The 23,158-nt window shown below is 35.7% G+C and overlaps 1 protein-coding gene and 1 long non-coding RNA gene across 2 annotated transcripts; one reads left to right on the plus strand and one right to left on the minus strand.

Annotated features, from left to right (window-relative positions):
• Nucleotides 1-240: 240 nt before the first annotated feature.
• LOC144438765 (uncharacterized) lies at nt 241-1,223 on the minus strand. Its single transcript, XM_078127925.1, has 2 exons — nt 1,217-1,223; nt 241-1,052 (listed from the first exon to the last, which is right to left on the minus strand). The coding sequence occupies exons 1-2, from the start codon at nt 1,221-1,223 to the stop codon at nt 241-243; spliced, it is 819 nt and encodes a 272-aa protein (XP_077984051.1).
• A 12,067-nt stretch (nt 1,224-13,290) lies between these two features.
• On the plus strand, nt 13,291-14,105 carry LOC144438669 (uncharacterized). Its single transcript, XR_013481080.1, has 3 exons — nt 13,291-13,335; nt 13,704-13,771; nt 14,066-14,105. It is a non-coding gene; the product is annotated as an uncharacterized LOC144438669 (long non-coding RNA).
• Nucleotides 14,106-23,158: the final 9,053 nt, after the last annotated feature.

A 23,158-nucleotide genomic window follows, 5' to 3' on the forward strand; every position in this document is an offset into this window, starting at 1 on the left:
CAGAAGATATAGTCTAACCTTGCATGTCTAGCGAAATGTTCTGTAAAATTTACAGAAGATATAGTCTAACCTTGCAAATCTAGCGAAATGTCTTGTACAATTTCCAGAAGATATAGTCTAACCTTGCATGTCTAGCGAAATGTTCTGTAAAATTTACAGAAGATATTTAACGTGATTTAACGTGATTTAACGTGATTGCCATAGTTGTAAATTAACCATGGCAAGAAAGGGAAGAAAGCCTCAAAGGCTCATATAATCCCTTGTATTGTTCATGTACTGGTCCAGTCTAATTTTAAAGTCCACAATAGTTTTGGCTTGGATGATGTGTTCTGGTAAATTGTTCCATTGAGATATGACACGCTGAGAGAAGAAATATTTCCTAGTATCCAGTCTAACTGTAGATTTAACAAGTTTTAGTGAGTGTCCTCTTGTCCTGCTGGTTTGGTGAAGTTTAAATAGTAGCTCATAGTCACTTTTATCAAATCCCTTGATTAAACGAAACACTTGAATCAAGTCACCTCTCCGCCTTCGTTCTTCCAAAGTGGTTATATTTAGTGTTCTTAGTCTATCTGCATAACTTAAATTTCTCAGTTCTGGTATCAGCTTTGTAGCTCGCCTTTGTATTTTTTCGAGAAGGTCAATGTCTTTTTTGTAGTGTGGGTTCCAAAACTGAACGGCATATTCTATGTGTGGTCTGACTAAGGAGTTGAACAACTTCATGATGACGAATTTTGATTTGTGTGAAATGTTCCGTTTGATGATACCTAGTGTCCTGTTTGCCTTTTTAGCTGCAGCTGCACAATGATGACTGGTTTTCAATGAGTTGTGAATCAATACACCCAAATCCTTTTCTTCAGTTACTGAATTCAATGGTTTATCATTCATGGTGTACTTGTGTGACTGGTTTGACGAACCAATGTGCATAATCTTACATTTATCTACGTTAAAAGACATTTGCCAGTCTTCAGCCCATGTAGACAATCTGTTCAAATCATCTTGAAAACTGTCACAATCTGCCTGTGAGTTAACATTTGAACACAGCTTGGTATCATCTGCAAATTTCAGTATGAAGGATTGCACTACATCATCAATGTCGTTAATGTAAATTAAAAATAAAATGGGTCCTAGCACAGATCCTTGGGGTACACCACCATATAGTCTAACCTTGCAAATCTAGCGAAATGTCTTGTACAATTTCCAGAAGATATAGTCTAACCTTGCATGTCTAGCGAAATGTTCTGTAAAATTTACAGAAGATATAGTCTAACCTTGCAAATCTAGCAAAATGTCCTGTAAAATTTACAGAAGATATAGTCTAACCTTGCAGGTCTAGCGAAATGTCCTGTAAAATTTACAGGAGATATAGTCTAACCTTGCAAATGTAGCGAAATGTCCTGTAAAATCTTACTGATTACTGCATGGCCATTTACTTTCAATCTAAGATATCCAGGCAAATTATAGCACTGTACGATAAATAAATTCAGCTAAAATCACCTTTGGCTTTGGCATTACATTTTTTTTGTAAGAGTGCAAATCTTTTTGCAAGCACTAAATTGTGATATTTTGCTTGTTGGCATGTGTTATTATTTATGTTCAATGTCCAAGGTCCAAGAACTATTTAGATAGATAAGAAAGAGGCTTCACACACTGTTCATTACAATAACAACAATTTTAAACCCCTAGAGACACACAGGCACTGTATGTGCACACATAAATTGCCACAGGGAACCATGCAAGCAAAGTCAAATTCTTGTTAATTTTTCGCTGACAGCGTAAGCTTTAGGTATAGGTTGGTATACATATGTAGGTATAGAGGTATAGAGGTATAAGTGATCATGGTCTGTCTGTCAACTTTTTTTATTTTCATCATCTTCTCCGAAAGTGACAGTCAAAATACTTTGATATTTGGTGTGCATGTTCCTGGGGGTGGGGGAGGCTGTTCAGATTTGTTTATGCCAAGTTGATCTGAGCCATTTTCAATTTTTTACGATTTTTTTTCCAAAAATGATATTTTCATCTTCTCCTCAAATACTCCTCGTCAGATTGCTTTAATATCTGGTGTGTCAATGCACAGAGGGTAGCTTACTCAGATTTATTAATTTCAAGTCACCACATCTTTTCTATTTTTGATGATTTTTTTTGTAATGTAAAAAAAAATTAATATGCTAATGAACATTGTGACCGATGCCATATTGGAAATCAGTCCAGGAGACTTTAAGTAAACTGCCACCTTTCAAAAGACACCATTGACATCAAACAAGCAATGTAATATGTGCTATAGTCTTAATTCTATAATTCTTATGTGCAAAGTGTTTGGTCGAAACAAGGTTGCAGACTTCAAATCCAAATTCTGCGCCCCTTCTACAGAATGGTTCATTCCAGTAGATATGTATGCTCTCGATTGACAAAGTCATTAAGTTGAATTGGGAACAGAGTCAGTCGTCAATAAAAACGATAATACTCATTCTAAAATGGTTCATTTATGAAGTTTTGATTTTGTATGATCAATATTGGTGGCAAAATCACCACGTTAAAATTGCCGATGTGGTAATGGCAGTACAGAAACGAATACAGGCGAGGTGAAAGTTCTTTTGCTAATGAGCCTTACCATATATGGGAAAAAAGTAGTCATGAGATTGCAGTCCAGACTTTCGTTTTAATTTTTCATTAAAAGCTGGCGATATGATGTCTTGTTGCTTTTTAGCGCAACTGAACTGGAGGTTCAGCTATAGGCATCGCCCCGTGCGCGCATGTGTGCGTGAGTGTGTGTGAACAACTTAAAGTCAAAAACCGCTGAACCAATTGCCATGATATTTGGTGGGTCCATTACCTTGGGTGTCGAGTTGGGAAATTCTTCAAATGACATTTGACGTTTCAAAATGTGATTTGTTCTACTTTGACTTCAGCCTGGAAATGAAATTTTCTTGTTTTATTGATGCAATGAAATCCATAAATCTGTATGGGCTACTTCCCATATTTGTGTCAATGGCGTAAAGATTAACATCTGTTTATGGTTGCTTGGCAACCTAGGCCTATTTTTAGCACAGCTGAATCTTAGACACTGATTAAAACAGGTTCATATAAATGCACAATCCTTAGTCATTAAAAAAAACAGTTTGTACAAAGAATAAGAAGTCACACATTTTATGAGGAAAGAAAAATAGTCATATCAAGACCTCCATGATCACACTGTGTTTGGCAGGTTAAATTTCCTGCATGTACCACTTGCCATGATATTTTATGGGTGTATTACCTTTGGTGTCTAGTTGGGAAATTGTTCAAATCAAAAGGATCTAACTACCGGTGTGTGATTTGGGTCGAAAAATGTAATTTTTGGTCAAAAACCTTACTCAATAACTATTGGGCAGATGGTTCTGAAATTTGGTGGGAACATTATTAGGGGTGTTTAAGCATTCAAAATATGTTTGCAAATGTGCCTAGCAACAAGACCACAGCCATAGCAACAGGCAAACGGTGAGGTATTTCACAAAGATAACCACTGGAATTAAAAGACAATTGAACATGCATTCAAAAAACTATGTAAATTTGCCTAGCAACAATTCAACGCCCATAGCAACAGCCAAATGGTGAGGTATTTCACAAAGATAATCACTGGGATTAAAAGACAATTGAATAAGCATTTCAAAATGTATGCAAGTATGCCTAGCAACAAGACCACTCCCATAGCAACAGCCAAATGATCAGATATATTGCAAAGATAACAACAGAGGTTAAGAGATAATTGAATGAACATTCCAAAAATGTATGTAAATTTGCATAGCAACAAGACCACGCCCATAGCAACAGCAAATCGGTGGTGTAGTTCACAAAGATAACCAAGAAGATGAAGACAATTGAATAAACATTCAAAAAATGTGTTATTTGCCTAGCGAAAGGACCATGCCCATAGCAAAAAACAAATAATCACGTATATTGCAAAGATAACAATAGGAATTGATAGACAAATGAATAACAATTCAAAAAAATGTATGCAAATATGCCTAGCAACATGACCATGCCCATAGCAACAGCCAAATGATCACACATTTTGCAGATATCACAGACACATTCAAAAAATGTGTGCCAATATGCCTAGCAACAAGACCATGCCCATAGCAACAGCCAAGTGATCACATATATTGCAAAGATAACAGGGATAAGTAGACAAATGAGTGTATGGATAATCATTCAGCAAATGAACACTTATACCTAGTATGGATCAGCATATGGGTTAAACATTTTTAACAACTGTATGCCGTTGGCTCTATTTTTTTTAAATTATTTAAATGTTGAAACATTGTGAATTTTCAAAAATGAATGATAAAATGTTAATAATAGTATTTTAAGATGTCCTCTACCTAATAAAGGCTTATTTTAGTCGATGAATCTAGCAGCTCAAAAGGCAGGGACCGTTATTCAGGAGACGATAGATGACCTAGTACCTTTTGCTTGACGCATATGTCGTACTGTTGGAAGAAACTAGCACTCTGTATCTCTGTCATTGAGATTGAAAATTTTTCAGACAAGACCTTTTCAGTTATGATAAGTGGAATATTTATTTTTGCCGAGATTAGTAGGTCTATAATTCCGATTTACACAATATATCTTGCCATGTCACATTGAGCTTTGAACACTTGACTAAACTTAGTCCAGCTTGCATACGAAATGCTAGCCCTGCTTGCAGATGGGCAGGGGTCTATATTATTGACACAGCCCTCAACACCGAAGGGTGACTTCTTCCGTATGCAAGCAGGACTAACACAATATGTACACCACCTGCAAGCAGGTCCATAGACTATTAAATTAAAATATCAGACAATGTTATGTCTACTACAAGTTTAATGTTGTTGACAATTATGGACAGTGTTTTTGGTAAATTTGTTAGAAAATTGAAATTCGAATTGCCTCAAAATTATTTTAGATCCCTAGTTTATTTCATTCATCATTAAAATTTTCTAGGGTTAAAACTGTAAAACATTGGAATTATTTATAGCCAACCTCAAAAATCCTTTTCCTTTTTTGTGCATTTGCCAGTCATTATTTTTCTGAGATTTTGTGTAATTTTCATAACAATAGAATTTTTGTAAAATGGGTAGGCATGTTCCATGTCCAACGAGCAGACACAACATATCTAAGTCTGTTTGATTTAGGTTCACAACTGTTGTGTCGTGATCAGAGTAGTGATATCAAGAAAATGACAACATAACCTGCCAGTTCCTTAAAACCCAATCATAGTGGGGACTATGTTATTCTCAATGACTTGTTTACATTGTAAATGATGGTAGGGTAGACAGCTTTGCTTTGGCGATATTGAAATTTGAATTCCTCCCCTGATATTTGCAAAAATAGTTTACTAGGTTTATATATTATAGTGTTAATTTTGATTGTGAAATAACTGAGTAGTTGATTATCTATCAAAAATAGTTAGTTTAAGGTTTTATTATCAACTGATGATTGTCACCATCCTGAGGTAAAATGTCCCAATTTTGTTGCAACCTATGGGATATTGACACCACTAGCTTTAAACCTTGGCAGAACACTGACATTTATTTTTGTTTCTTTCTTTCAGATTATGCATACAGATATGTTGTATGAACAGGTTTTAATGTGTGACTGAAAAGCCATCACTCTATGGCTAATAGAGCCTTCCTTGAGGACACCCTCAATGGGGAGAGGAGCTGATGACTATATAATCTGATGTAAGCTGCTACTTCCCAGGCAGAATGGACTACATATATGAAGAGCATGTATATGGAAGACAACACAAACTCCATATATATGTATACTTCACCACACATAATCAGCAACAACCAAGTTCTGCCTGATGGTAGTCAGACAAGGTAAAAAATATGACATTCATCCTACATATTGACGTAGTCAGATGCACCAATACATATAAATTCCAATTTCATCCCAAAGATGACAGCTCCTGAAGAACAAAGATTTGGAATTTACAAAGTAAACACAGGGAGAAGAGCAAATCAAACATTTGGTCAGTCAAGCACTGTCAAGTATTCAAGTGTTACAGGATCAGGTTAATGAACTTGCAGCCCAAAACACAACAAGAACATAAAAAACATCCACCTATTACCTACTTTTGGTAAGGAAGTCCATCATTGCAATGGGATGGACAGAGAGATGGTAGCTTTAGTGCCTACTACAAATTTGGAATCATAAACATCCTAATGCGAAGGATCTTCTCTGTGAATGCCTATGCAAAACGATCACAGTGACAAGGGTAAAATGAGATGAAAAAATAGGCTACTGTTGTGAAATGTACACAGTGGCAAGGGTAAATTGATATGAAAAATGAAATGAGCAAAGTGGTGAAATAAAATGACATGTAAAAAGCACGCCACCAGTCCGAAACAAGAAAAGTGGCAGGTAAGAGGACACGTAAATAAACTAGACACTGATGTGAAATGGATGTAGTGTCAATGTTAAAAACAGGCCAAGGTGTTAAACAGACACCTAGGTGATATGAAAGGACATTAAAATACAAGTCTACAGTGCGAAACTGGCACATTAGTGTGGACACAAAATAAAACAAGCCACAGTGCGAAATAAGAAAAGCGGCAGGTGAGAGGACAAGTTGAAAATAAAGACAATGGTGATATAAAAAGACATTAAAAAAAGTCCACAGTGCAAAACTGGCACATTAGTGTGGACATAAAATGAAACAGGCCACACTTCGAAACAAGAAAAGTGGCAAGTGAGAGGACACATTAAAAACAGAGACAATTGCGATATAAAAGGACATTAAAAAACAGTCCACAGTGCGAAACTGGCACATTAGTGTGGACACAAAATAAAACAAGCCACAGTGCGAAATAAGAAAAGTGGCAAGTGAGAGGACACGTTGAAAACAGAGACAATGGTGATATAAAAAGACATTAAAAAACAGTCCACAGTGCAAAACTGGCACTTTTGTGTGGACATAAAATGAAACAGGCCACACTTCGAAACAAGAAAAGTGGCAAGTGAGAGGACACATTAAAAACAGAGACAATTGCGATATAAAAGGACATTAAAAACAGTCCACAGTGCGAAACTGGCACATTAGTGTGGACACAAAATAAAACAAGCCACAGTGCGAAATAAGAAAAGTGGCAAGTGAGAGGACACATTGAAAACACTGTCAGAGACAATTGCGATATAAAATGACATTAAAAAACAGTCCACAGTGCGAAACTGGCACATTAGTGTGGACACAAAATGAAACAAGCCACAGTGCGAAACAAGAAAAGTGGCAAGTGAAGAGGACACATTAAAAACAGAGACAATTGCGATATAAAAGGACATTAAAAACGTCCACAGTGCGAAACTGGCACATTAGTGTGGACACAAAATAAAACAAGCCACAGTGCGAAATAAGAAAAGTGGCAAGTGAGAGGACACGTTGAAAACAGAGACAATGGTGATATAAAAAGACATTAAAACAGTCCACAGTGCAAAACTGGCACTTTAGTGTGGACATAAAATGAAACAGGCCACACTTCGAAACGAGAAAAGTGGCAAGTGAGAGGACACGTTGAAAACAGAGACAATGGTGATATAAAAAGACATTAAAAACAGTCCACAGTGCAAAACTGGCATATTAGTGTGGACATAAAATGAAACAGGCCACAGTGCGAAAAAAGAAAAGTGGCAAGTGAGAGGACGTGTTGAAATCAGACAATTGTGATATAAAAAGGACATTAAAAAACAAGTCTACAGTGCGAAACTGGCACATTAGTGTGGACACAAAATGAAGCGGCCCATAGTGTGAAACAAGAAAAGTGGCAAGCGAGAGGACATTTTGAAAACAGAGACAATTGCAATATAAAATTGACATTAAAAAACAGTTCACAGTGCGAAACTGGCACATTAGTGTGGACACAAAATAAAACAAGCCACAGTGCGAATAAGAAAAATGGCAAGTGAGAGGACACGTTAAAAACAGAGACAATGTCAATGGTGATATAAAAAGACATTAAAAACAGTCCACAGTGCAAAACTGGCACATTAGTGTGGACATAAAATGAAACAGGCCACACTTCGAAACAAGAAAAGTGGCAAGTGAGAGGACACATTAAAAACTGGCACATTAGTGTGGACACAAAATAAAACAAGCCACAGTGCGAAATAAGAAAAGTGGCAAGTGAGAGGACACATTGAAAACAGAGACAATTGCGATATAAAAGGACATTACAAAACAGTCCACAGTGCGAAACTGGCACATTAGTGTGGACACAAAATGAAACAAGCCACAGTGCGAAACAAGAAAAGTGGCAAGTGAAGAGGACACATTAAAAACAGAGACAATTGCGATATAAAAGGACATTAAAAAAGTCCACAGTGCGAAACTGGCACATTAGTGTGGACACAAAATAAAACAAGCCACAGTGCGAAATAAGAAAAGTGGCAAGTGAGAGGACACGTTGAAAACAGAGACAATTGCGATATAAAATGACATTAAAAAACAGTCCACAGTGCAAAACTGGCACATTAGTGTGGACATAAAATGAAACAGGCCACACTTCGAAACAAGAAAAGTGGCAAGTGAGAGGACACGTTGAAAACAGAGACAATGGTGATATAAAAAGACATTAAAAAACAGTCCACAGTGCGAAACTGGCACATTAGTGTGGACACAAAATAAAACAAGCCACAGTGCAAAATAAGAAAAGTGGTAAGTGAGAGGAGACGTTGAAAACAGAGACAATGGTGATATAAAAAGACATTAAAAACAGTCCACAGTGCAAAACTGGCATATTAGTGTGGACATAAAATGAAACAGGCCACAGTGCGAAAAAAGAAAAGTGGCAAGTGAGAGGACGTGTTGAAATCAGACAATTGTGATATAAAAAGGACATTAAAAAACAAGTCTACAGTGCGAAACTGGCACATTAGTGTGGACACAAAATGAAGCGGCCCATAGTGTGAAACAAGAAAAGTGGCAAGCGAGAGGACATTTTGAAAACAGAGACAATTGCAATATAAAATTGACATTAAAAAACAGTTCACAGTGCGAAACTGGCACATTAGTGTGGACACAAATTAAACGGGCCACAGTGCGAAACACAGAAAGTGGCAATGTAAAACAACATGTAAATAAACAGGACACTGATATGCAATGGACATATTGTCAACCTTACAAACAGGCTAATAGGCGACATAGGACAAGAACACTGGATAAAGGAGTGGCATAAAGGACAAAATAAATGATGTGTGAGCAAAACAAATACATATAGAAGATTCACAGCAACCTGTATAAAAGAAAGTGAATAGTGATAAATAGGACACATTATAAAACGTGTGAAAAGAAAAATATCAAGGTGATTGAAAGGACAAGAAGAACCAGCCCACTGGGTTACAACCTGTTTGAACTAAAGTTAAAACATGGAAGTGTAACTCAAGTTACCCCAAGATGTATGTTATGAGGATATCCCCTAGATGACAACAAAGGATACCACTACTCTGATAATGGTAGTAATCTGTGATAACTATTAAAAGTACATCACATGTACATTGTACCAGCCTACTGTCAAAACTGTAGAAGACATCTCTCTCGGAATTGAAGTTCAGCAAGTCAGTTATCATACACTGGCCAGAAGAGGAATACTGGACTGAAGATTGGACATCCACCAAATCGTGATAATCAGATGGTCATTGGCCAAACAGTGAGTACACGCTTAGGTCAATGGCTGTCATCAGCGTATGTAACCTGCAGATTACCACGCGTGCACAATTGCGTATAGTTTGTAAACTGATCAAACACGTGGTGTTTACTCGGTTACAAACTGCTAAAACCTTATTGGTTCACAGAAATCTTGAATGATTTTTCTATCTGTTCTACATGTAAATATGTCTTGCTATAGTGGTCAGTTATAAACTGCAAGCCACTATGCAAGCTATTTTCGATGAACAGATGCAGCGCAGCGAATCTGGTTATCTGCAGTCTTATAAAGAAGGTAAGTCTTGTTTGAGTAAAGCCATGGCTTTACTTGTTAATACCCATATAAATCTTTTTCTCTTTTTCTCTACACAGATAACAATGAAGAAGGACTCTACCGCTGAAAGATTCCAAGAAAAAGAATATCAAAGGCAAGTACCTATATAATTTTGTTCATTTTTTAATAATGTTTTTTTCCTCATTTTTTTTAGATCACTGGAAAAGCTGATGAAGTTATTAGAAGATGAAGCATATATGTAAGTTTCAAATCTTTGAGTCCTTTCAAATGCTTTTGTCAGTCATGAAAAAATGTTTTCTCAGTACATGTTTTATTGAGGCTTGTGTAGAGGGAAAATGATGGTTGAGAGACCCAAAATCTTTTGTATATTTATGTATCTGAATAACCCGTTGTTAGATCACCATACATTTAAATAAACCATGGAATGCAGTATTCCTCTTCTCCTCTCAGGTAACACAATTGAGTCATCATTGATGAAGAAGGATGCTGCTGAAGAAAGTTTATTAAAAGAAAAAAATATGAGAGGTATGTATCTATATATTATTTCTATTCAGTTTATTTGATAATGTGTTTACCCTATTTTTCAATCACACCCAGGAATGATGAAGAATGCAGGCGAAGAATGTTATTAAAAGAAGAGGACAAGTAAGTTTCTTATTTTGCAATCTTGATACAATCAATCATTAGTCTCTAAAAGGGGGACTATTCCACCCACCCTTTTTGTCCATGCCTGCATGCGTCTGTCTGTCTGTGTGTAGTACATCATTTCTCAGGTGGCAATATTTGTAGTTAAAAATAAACACTGCATAACTCAAAAACTGCAATACCCATGACACGTCATTCAAGTGTCTAACCCATATTATCAGATTCAAGCTATGTTTGGAGACCTTGACCTTCAGGGCCAATTATCAAAATCCAGCCAATTCCTACCTATCACACACATTGTAGTGTTTACACATTGCCAATTTCTTTTAAATCATGTTTATACAAGTAATGTGATGAAAAGAATTAGACATTGTTTTTGGTGCTAATGTAATTTCTATTGAATGGCAGCCATATTTGTCGCCAAATTCTTTTAAATCATGTCTCCATTCTGTCACATAGAAGTAAAGTATTTCAGGTGGGGGGTCATAGTTCAGTTCATAAAACAAGCAGTTTGTGCTTGTATTCCAGATCATGCTCATACCCCAGGAACTTGAATTAATGAAGGAAGCTCAAGAAAAAAGTTATCAGAAGATAAAGAAGATAGTAAGTTTCAAGTCTTACAGTCTCTTCAAAATGTATGATTTTCTAAGTCGTGAAGAAATTGTTACTCACTGGATGGTTTTATCAAAGATTGTGTAGAGGGAAAGTGATGGTTAAGAGAGCCAAAGCGTTTTCTTTATAGATCTGAAAACACCATTGTTGGATCACTATAGATATAAATAATCCATGTAAATCTGTATTTCACTTCTCTACTCAGGTAACACAATTGACTCAATGTTGAAGAAAACACTACTGAAGAAAGTCTAAAGGAAAAGAATATAAAAAGTAAATACCTATATATTTCTGTACAATTTATTTGATAAATTAAATGTTTTTTTTCTTCATTGTCAGATAATACCCATGTGCCACTTTACTTCGGAAAAGGTGTGAATGAATGAGTTGTTTTAGGGCATTTGTGTGCTTAGAGGGTTTGGTCAAATGGTTTATAAATAAACATCAAAACATTGCGCTTGGCGTCAATAGGAGGATGCCAGGTGTGGATAGCAGGGTGCCACGCCCTGCTAAAACTCTACTTCTATCTATATATATAGGCCTATTGACCACGTTTCCTTAGATTTACAGATTTATTGTTTCTGACATGGGATTGATATAAAATTATGAGAGCAAGTGTGTATATATGAGAGGTATGTATATATATATTATTTCTTTTCAGTTTATTTGATAATGTCTTTGCCTTATTTTTTAGATCACACCCAGGAACGATGAAGAAAGCTAGCTTAGAATGTTATTAAAAGAAGAGGACAAGTAAGTTTCTTATTTTGCAATCTTGATGTTCTGATACAATGAATCATTAGTCTCTAAAAGGGGGACTATTAATATGGGATCCACCCACCGTTTTTGTCCATGCCTGCATGCATCTGTCCGTAATACATCATTTCTCAGACATGCTGTATCCAATTTCTTTCAAACCTGGCACAAAGGTGACATGTCAACTGGGACATACACAAAGTTGACCAAAGAGGTATGTTATTGGAATGCAGCCATTTCCTGCATAAGTATCTATTTCTTGCCAGTAAATTCTTTTAAATCATGTTGTGTTCAGTCACATAAAGTCAAGTATTCGAGGGGGGTATGTACCTTCCATGAAGTCTTGCTAGCTTTTTTTAGTTTGAACAGACAAGCAGAACAGTTTGCAACTGGTGACCACTAGTTCTACTTTAGTAAATGCACTCTCCTAATTCAATTAAAATTTGGTACATACTTCAAACATAACTAATTGTATATGTTCTGTTAATGTTGCATTCAAACAATTATTGTGTGTAGGAACGAAAATCTAAAGACTTTACCCTTATGGAAGGCTTTCAGTTTAAATGTGCTTGGTATTCTGTTCAATTCAGTTCATATTAATGTTTTCTTTGTTTACAGATCTTACCCATGAAGAACTAATATGACCAGAATTGAAGAGGATTATGCTATAGAAGAAAGTTATCAAACAAGAAGAAGAAGACATAAGTAAGTGTCAAATATTGCAATCTCTTCAAAGTTAGTTTTAATAACCCTGACCCCTTGATCGTGATGCCGATGTTCAAAGTGAAAAAGCCAAAATTATTCAAAGTGTGGATGTATACCTCTGACATCCAATGGCCATCCAGCTATAGTAATGTTTTATTTGTTTCCAGGTCACATCCATGAAGAATATGACAGAAAGCTATCAAACAAGAAGCCAACGTCTACAGGTAAGTTTCCAATTTTGGAATCTCATCAAAGTTTGTCTTCATAACCCAGACCCTTGATCTTTATCACAATGTCTAAAGTCAAATTGCCCAAATTATAAAGGGGGGGAGGGGGGTTACACCTGAGATTCATGGGCGACTTTCAACCAAATCTAGCTAAGCACAAATGTTGTATACAGTAGTCCACATATGCATGTAATTATGTTTGATGACTTGTACAATATGAGTTGGATGGCAGTCATATTTATTGTTGAAGTCAGAATATTGAGCTGATAGTGGGAAAGTTACGTTTTTGACCAAGACTTGTTAATAATGTGTTTCCTTGTTTTTAGACCATGCCAATGCTACCAAGAAAATGTATTACCACAATTTATGACTTCAAAGCTGTCGAAAAAAAGCTATTATCAGAGAAAGAAGAGAAAAGCATTTTATTGAGCAGTTTGGTAATAATCTTCTTATGTTATGTACTTGCCAGTCATAAGGAAATTGTTTTCTTGATAGATGTTTTATTGAGGGAAAATCTTGGTTAAGAGTCCTGCAATACTTTCTATATTTATCTGAATTCACCATTGTTGGATCAGCATATGTGTAAATAAACAAATACCTGTGTTCATCATTCTACTGATGAGCTGATGATTTTTAGTACCATTTCAGTTGATTATGTAGTTGATATAAAAGTCTGGTAGGTAATTTACTCAGAATTACAGATGGAAGTTCCTGACATGGGATTATATAAAAAGATGAGAACAAGTGTTTTTGAGTTGTATTTCAGTTCTGTACAGTTCATAAAATGTATCTCCTGGTATTTCAGATCGTACTTGTACGTCAGGAATTTGTATTACTGGAATTGAAGAAGAAATCTGAAGAAAACAGGATGAAGTAAGTTTGACATCTTGCCATCAGTTGAATTGTTGTCTATATTCCACTTGAAAATACCCCAAAGCTCACTGCCTGTACTGAATAGAGTAGCCAGCTGTTGGTTTAAGACACTGGCTATGGACCAGATAAGAGCTTGCAAAGAAGTGTGTTAATCTTTAAAGTTTTATTGATGGAAGGTCTGTCCATTCATTTACATCTTTGTATTTATTATTTGTAATTTAGAATAATATTTGCACGAGCTTTACTGTGAATTAATATTGAATTACATGTATGTCAATGATTTTTCGATTGCAGGAATCAACAAACTCTCATGAGCACTTTGAATGCGCTGCACATAAAGAACTGTACCAAAGATAGGTGCACTTATTCATAGACATCTGATTCATCACCATGAAAACATATCACTGTCAACATGCATGCCAGCCTGGAGGGAGCCATAGGCATGTACCATGCTAGATATTATCAAAGACAGTAACCTTTGACTTTGACCTTCATATTCAAGGTCAGCTAGCAATTTACTCCATACTGTTAATATTTTGTACAGACAAATTTAAGTATATTGTAAACATACCTTTTAGATGAGCTTTCTGTGTAAAAACTGACCTTTGCCCTTGACTGTCAGGATATTATGAACTTAATCACCATCAACTTGTACAAGCAGAATTTGGACACTGATTAACATTACATTCCTGCATTTAATTTTGGGCTATTGTCCTTGAACATAATAGAACACAACTAGTTTGTTTGTTTTTATCACAAGGCCAGTTGGTTTGTTAAGTTAGGTAATGGTAATATTTTGGTGTAATTATAAATTTATGTTCACTGCGAAATAATCAGATATCTGGTATTTAATCCTCTTTCTCCCAACTAGTAGTTAGTTGTGTACAAACAAATATCCTACAGCGACTGGGAGAAAGAGGATTAAAGTCATCTGAAAATTGAAATTTTTGATTAAATGGTTATAAGAACTTTAGAACCAGCTGATTAGTATACAGTTGGGTGGGGAACTATTTACATCAGCAAATTGTGAAATTTAAGTAACATGATACAATTTTTCATTGTACTTCAAATGATAGACTTTGTTGCTTAATTTGTGCAAGCTTTGATCACTCCTTTAACCTTCTTTATGTAACCTTAACCTGAACTATAAGCTTTAACTTATAACCTTACCCTAACAATAACACTAACACTAACACTAACACTAACACTAACACTAACACTAACACTAACACTAACACTAACACTAACATTAATCCTAACTAATATATAATAAAAGTAACTCTATCTTTCGGTGGTCGTTAAGTTTGCTCAAAGAAACCAGGCAACTTGTCTAGTATTTGTAGTACAATGATAATTATGGGATTTACTGAACAATACTTTATGGGGAGTCACACAGGTTAAATGTTTGTTTATCCTTCATATAATTGTGGGGGTTTTTCACATGGGTTGGTTGTTCATATTTGGTTGCTTAAACTTTACAATACCCTTTGTATTACCACTGCCATTCTTCGTACAAAGTATTTGAAAAGTATGTCCATCCCAAATGAAAAGTATCTCTTTTCCCTATATGAAAATGCTTTTCATATAGATGTAGGGGATTGATGTACTCTTCATTTAGGGAATGGATGTACTTTATATTTAGGGAAGTTTTATTTAGAGAGTGGAATTGTACTTTTTATTTAGGGGATGGATGTACTTTATATGTAGGGGAGAAAAATATTTTATTTAGGGGATGGATGTACATGTACTTTTTATTTAGGGGATGGATGTACTTTTTATTTAGAGGATAGAAATATTTTATTTAGGGGATGGATGTTCTTAACATTTAGGGGAGAGAAATATTTTGTTTAGGGGACGGATGTACTTTATATTTAGGGGAGAGAAATATTTTATTTAGGGGATGGATGTAGTTTATATTAACGGGATAGAAATATTTTATTTAGGGATGGATGTACTTTATATTAAGGGGAGAGAAATATTTTATTTGAGGGATGGATGTACTTTTTTATTTAGGGGAGAAATATTTTAGTTAGGGGATGGATGCACTTTAAATTAAGGGGAGAGAAATATTTTATTTAGGGGATGGATGCACTTTATATTAAGGGGAGATATATTTTATTTAGGGGATGGATGTACTTTATATTAAGGGGAGAGATATTTTATTTAGGGGATGGATGTACTTTATATTAAGGGGAGATATATTTTATTTAGGGGATGGATGTACTTTATATTAAGGGGATGGATGTACTTTATATTAAGGGGAGAGATATTTTATTTAGGGGATGGATGCACTTTATATTAAGGGGAGATATATTTTATTTAGGGGATGGATGTACTTTATATTAAGGGGAGATATATTTTATTTAGGGGATGGATGTACTTTATATTAAGGGGATGGATGTACTTTATATTAAGGGGAGAGATATTTTATTTAGGGGATGGATGCACTTTATATTAAGGGGAGATATATTTTATTTAGGGGATGGATGTACTTTATATTAAGGGGAGAGATATTTTATTTAGGGGATGGATGCACTTTATATTAAGGGGAGATATATTTTATTTAGGGGATGGATGTACTTTATATTAAGGGGATGGATGTACTTTATATTAAGGGGAGAGATATTTTATTTAGGGGATGGATGCACTTTATATTAAGGGGAGATATATTTTATTAAGGGGATGGATGTACTATATATTAAGGGGATGGATGTACTTTATATTAAGGGGAGAGAAATATTTTATTTAGGGGATGGATGTACTTTATATTAAGGGGAGAGATATTTTATTTAGGGGATGGATGTACTTTATATTAAGGGGAGATATATTTTATTTAGGGGATGGATGTACTTTATATTAAGGGGATGGATGTACTTTATATTAAGGGGAGAGATATTTTATTTAGGGGATGGATGTACTTTATATTAAGGGGAGAGAAATATTTTATTTAGGGGATGGATGTACTTTATATTAAGGGGAGAGAAATATTTTATTTAGGGGATGGATGTACTTTATATTAAGGGTAGAGAAATATTTTATTTAGGGGATGGATGTACTTTTTATTAAGGGGAGAGTATTATATTTTATTTAGGGGATGGATGTACTTTATGGATGAAATTACGATATATGCCTACGCTTTTCTAGAGTTTTAAAAATATTTTTTATCTCTGGTTTTTAGTGCGGGGCCAAGTTTGGGTTAGCAATGCCTTAGTAACCCCTGTTGTTATAGAAATGGTAATGTAACCACTTTTGTATGGATTATTGTATTGTACTTGCATGTAGAGTATTTTATAAAAGTCTGATATTAAAACAATATAGTTGCAGCTTGTCAACGATGTCTGTTTGTGTGTGAAGCCCATGGGTGTAAGTAAACACAATAGATTACTTTGGTGAGATCACTTTTGACAAGTTTAGAGAGACACAAACTAAAACTACTATAATAATTGTATATATTGTGACATGACATATCAATGTCCATAGCTTAATCTGATCTAGTCAATCTGTGAATGGACATTGATATGATTACACACACAATACACAGTATGTATCAATCAAATACAACTTTTGATTCAGTGTGGACTCCTGTGTATGTGGTAAAGACTCGGTGTTGACACTGCCATTAGTACAACATGGCTCGTGATGTTACCCCAGGCTGTAAAAACTGATCACTCCCTTTACTTGATCTAGTCAATCTATGAATGGACATTAATATGACTACACACACAACAGAATGTATGTATCAATCAAATACAGCTTCAAGTGTGCATGGTAAAGACTTTTTTCTATTTATTTCACTACAAATTGTACAAAGGGTACATAACAGAAAAAAAGAGGTGCAGGAAAAGCAAATAAGTCAATCAGCTACAAGTTCTGACAAAATTACTTCCAGCTAATAATTACACTAAAACTAAAAGAAAATGAAAAAAGAATAGCAAAATATTCCTGGTGAGGACCATGGATATAGTCCACTGAGTTGACACTATTATCATTACAATGTGGTTTCATCACTAAGACAACACTATCATGTACATACAATAAACTACAACAAAAATGTGTTTTGTTTGTGTCCACCTTAATCTTGTCAAATGTATGGGTGCTACACTTGTAATATAGTCACTGTACACTCAAATTTTCATTTTTGTCAGAATTTGCATATTTTGGAATATATAATTAGTTTGTTTATAAACCGCCCTCCGTCCTTGATTTTCCAATCTCAGGGTGATGTCAAATACAGAATTTAATTTGTGCAGCCTAACATCTTTTCAGTCCCCAAAGAGCACCAGCTAGAGGAGACTATTATATTGGGTGCAATGACGTGTGTGTCCCATCAATGCGTTCACCCTCATAACTCTGGTATGCACCAATTGATATCAACCAAACTTGACTGTGAGTCACATGTTTGTTTTGCAACTGATAATTTATGGCCGAATGGTGACTATATTTGTAAAAGTTCATAATATGCATTATAACCTTGGAGATGTAATGTAGGAACACTTTTCAAGTGCCTATGCCCATATTAACTAATAGTGAATCTTCTATTAAAATATTTGAAAAACATAAGTTAAAATGCTGTTGGATATGGAGAAGAGAAGAACTCCTGGCCCAGACTCGGTGATTAGGACTTGATCCCACCGCTGCCACCACATTGACAGATTTAAAGGCAAATGGTTGTTTCCCACTACTATGGAAATGTTTGTGATGACAGTGCATTAATCAATACTCGTGTTTGGATCTAATTGACTGAGCTGAGGGAAGGCTAAAACTGCCAAAGACTAAATGGGCACATTCCCTACATTGTCAGGACCGAGTCAACATTATCTCTACTCCAGAACATTCTCCTTAATATTAAATATAATATCTTATCTACCACACAGCATGTATACAGTATTAACATCCAGTTGAAATTAATCAATATGGCTGCCATATTGATCATTGAATCCTTTAGTACCCATTTTTGCTCTATGTACAGTTTCCCATTTATAGACAATATCATTTAAAAAAGTAAACGAATATCTCATAATGAAGGGATTTCATGAGTGCACATCAATTTGAAACTGTGTATTTATTTATTTAATACACGGTCCACAATGTTGTATCGATAATCAATACCAGAGCAACGCCGTTAAATTTCTCTGTATATCTGCCTGTGCCTATCATTGTTTCTGGGGGTTTTCCCCCTGGCAGATCTGCAGTTTTTTCTTCTATTAAGGCAGTGTTTAGGTTATTCATAGCCTTTGCGGTAATATTTTCAAGCTTTAAATAGCTAACGTAAATGTGAGTTTTAAATGAGTTTCTTATGTCACATAAAAATGCATTAATATTGCATGTATAGTAAAGTCACCGGTATGTTAGAGAACTTTAGGTGGTCATACCTAGTGTATAATTAAAACTGGAATCTGATGAGATGTGGTGATTTGTAGTGTCAATAACATGTAGTGTCCAAAATAGAAAGTGTTATTAATCCCTTCTGACAAGTTTATACTGACGAGTAGAACAATTTAGATTAACTTCTTATATAAACTATCTATGAAGATTACCATTATAAAACCTCCAAGTTCACTTTTGCCCCAAAGTGCGATGTAAGTGAAGCACTGATTGTGAAACAGTCAAGCATTTACACTACATGTTCTGTAACTAGTGTGGTAGCTAGGTAATACATGTATATGTATATGTATATGTATAGTTATGTTTGAATTAATAAATAATATTAAAGAATTCATGTAACAAACAGGGACAAGAACAAATATTGACATGTAACACATTTCAGACAAGGCTATATGCCATTGTAGAAAAGGATTGGTCTTCCATCACAATCCAAAACACAATTACCCCCCCCCCCCAACAATTTTCAAAACAGCATGACTCTCCCTACTGTCAATTTCAAGAGCAGGGTGACCCCCCCCCCTTCAAATCCACCCCCAGGCCGAAGAAACTGACCGGTCCCTAAGAGACACCGACCGTGACAACCACACTACAGACAAGTAACAAGACTGAATCAGTGAATGGGTTTAGGGAGCGATCAGTTTTTACGGCCGGGGTGGGCAGTGACCCCCTGCGATCCATCCACAAAAATCCACCACCCCCCCTGACAAATAAAAAAAACCACAGACCCCCCCCCCCCCGACATCTGTTGACAAGAAACATTCTTCTTATTCTTGCAAAAGACACTCTAGATTCTCAAAGTACAATACAGCACACACTGCATAGTTAATTTTACTTGTTACATTTATAGTAATTTTAAGTGTATCTGGTAGTTTGCTATCCCAAATCCATTGCTTCACCTGTATAAAGCTCTTTAGACAGGAACCCTATGAGAAGTATGATTGTCTGTTCATGGACATGCAAATTATTTATGGTTTACTAACCAAAAGTTCTAGGATATCTCTTAGATTGAGTGAACTATTACCATTATAGATTAATTCAGCTAATTATAAAGTACAATATTAGAAATGGAGTTACTATAATTGTAAACCTAGGGGTTTCAGTAAGTTTCAAAGTAGGGAGAGAACTTGAAATAGTGTTGGGAGAAGTGCACGCTACGTGCGTGTGTGCCTGCTATATAAGCGGCGGGGGGGGAGTAAGTGCTGTTTGAAAATGAACACCTTTTGGAGGCCATTTAAAGCACCATTCGAAGTAAAACACAACTTAGTTATATCACTAATTTTAAGTCATGAATTGGTGTAAATTGTTCATCTAATAAATATAGTCATGAATTGATGTAAATTGTTCATCTGATAAATATAGTCATGAATTGGTGTAAATTGTTCATCTAATAAATATAGTCATGAAGTGATGTAAATTGTTCATCTAATAAATATAGTCACGAATTGATGTAAATTGTTCATCTGATAATCATGAAATGACTCTTTCAAGAACCAAAGTTTATAAAAATATGTTTATTTCCTGGAGTGGTGTTGGCCTTTAAATGATCAAAACTGTGGCAACTAAGGTGTTGTTTACAGAAATCAAACAAACAAACAAACAAACAAACAAACAAACAAACAAACAAACAATGACACACACAGGACAACTAGAGAGAAAAAAATATACCAACACATAAAGATAACTATTAGAAGTACAGTGCATTGTGAAAATTTATTGTAGTATTTGTTTCCATAGAAACACTGGTATTATTCATTGCAATACATGCTGTAGTCTTTCTAATTTTGGATTTGATTTAGTATGTATTATTGTTTTCAAACTATATTATCAGGTTGATAAAGGTAAAACCTGGACATAATGACAGATTCAGCCACAGATTAGCTGAATTAGTTTGGGTTTCTTTGATATGGCTAGCATCCCATCCTTTGTCCAGAGTAGTCCAACCATAAATGACACCAATGTTACAAATCATTTGGGTACGACATCACTAATCACCTTAACAGTGAAAGTAAGTAAGTTTGTAGTGAACTTAATGTTATCTCCCTATAATTACATCCATCCATCTGTCCATCCATCCAGCCAGCCATCCATCCATATATAGAGATATGCACACTCAAACACACACACACGCACGCACGCACGCACGCACGCACGCAAGCATGCATGCATGCATGCACACACACACACACATGCATGAGCGTGCACACACACACACACACACACACACACACACGCACACACACACACACACACACACACACACACACACACACACACACACTCATTATGTAACTTATTTAACTCACCAAAGCTTATGTATATAATCAAAGCTGTGACAGGACAGCATTTTTTCCAAGTTACAGTGTTTCTGCTACGTTTTTCCGGTGCGTACGTACGGCCAGACAACCAGTCTTGGTGAAACACGTATTTCTATAAAGATATATATAAATTTTCATCTGTCACCTGTGGGCCGCCGTAGATCGACCTACGGTGGCCCACAGGTGACAGACGAAAACTAAATTTGTGCTATAAATAATTGATTTTTGAGGGCAAAATATTTAATAAAAGGATAACACTTTTATTTCATACGACAAAACATTAATTTCTTGGGTCAATATAGAAATATCAAAGCAAAAAACTACAATTTCTGTGACAAATAAATTCTTTTTACGGAGCAGAAAATTAATTTGCGAAACGAAAACTTTTATTCGTGTGGCCCAACCTTTATTTTCGAGTGATAACATTTAAGTTGCGGGATAAAATGTAAATGTCAAGCCGGAATATTATTTTAAGTCCCTTACAATCTTATACTCTGACTGCAGAAACAACATTTGTCACCATACAACCTCCTTTTCTAATCGACGAGATTTTCTTAAAACAGGATGCAACATTAATGTTTGGGGACGAAACATTAATACGCGAGGACAAAACTTTCTTTTTGCTTGACGGAAGTTGGGCTGCATGACGGAAATTGATTATATATCCCACAATCCTCGGCACACTCTTGGCGGCTATTTCAACTTCACGACCAGCACTATATCTGATCATGGCAAGTGGTAAACACATCAATTGTTTCCAGTGTATAATTTTTTCTCTGTCTGTCTGTCTGTCTGTCTGTCTGTCTGTCTGTCTGTCTGTCTGTCTGTCTGTCTGTCTGTCTGTCTGTCTGTCTGTCTGTCTGGCTGTATGTGTGTATGTATGTATGTCTCCCCCCTCTGTATGTATGTCTGTCTGTCTGTCTGTCTGTCTGTCTGTCTGTCTGTCTGTCTGTCTGTCTGTCTGTCTGTATGTATGTCTGGCTGTATGTGTGTATGTATGTATGTCTCCCCCTCTGTATGTCTGTCTGTCTGTCTGTCTGCCTGTCTCTATCTCTGTCTGTCTGTCTGTCTGTCTCTTCTGACTGGCTGTATGTGTTTATGTATGTATGTATGTATGTATGTATGTATGTATGTATGTATGTATGTATGTATGTATGTATGTATGTATGTATGTATGTATGTATGTATGTATGTATGTATGTATGTATGTATGTATGTATGTATGACTGACTGGCTGGCTGTCCGTCTCTCTCTCTCTCTCAATCTCTCTCTCTCTCTCTCTCTCTCTCTCTCTCTCTCTCTCTCTCTCTCTCTCTCTCTCTCTCTCTCTCTCTCTCTCTCTCTCTCTCTCTCTCTCTCTCTCTCTCTCTCTCTCTCTCTCTCTCTCTCTCTCTCTCTCTCTCTCTCTCTCTCTCTCTCTTTCTTATCTTTATCATCCGTTATCATAAAAATTTAAAGCACACTGTGGGAGAGGAATCCCTCCGATACCCTCCCCACAAGCTATCATGGGTGATACTGTTTCTACCCAAATCAAAATTGAAAGAAAAAACCCTGCTGGCCAAGTATTTCAAAGTGTAGGTTACAGCCCAATGTAAGACATTTTGTTGCATCTATTTGGGTAATGAAATTTGAAATCTTATATTGTAATGTATGGACGCTGAAGTCGATTGTCACTTTTATTCTAATG

Source organism: Glandiceps talaboti, chromosome 8, assembly GCF_964340395.1.
Source record: "Glandiceps talaboti chromosome 8, keGlaTala1.1, whole genome shotgun sequence".
NCBI lineage: Eukaryota > Metazoa > Hemichordata > Enteropneusta > Spengelidae > Glandiceps > Glandiceps talaboti.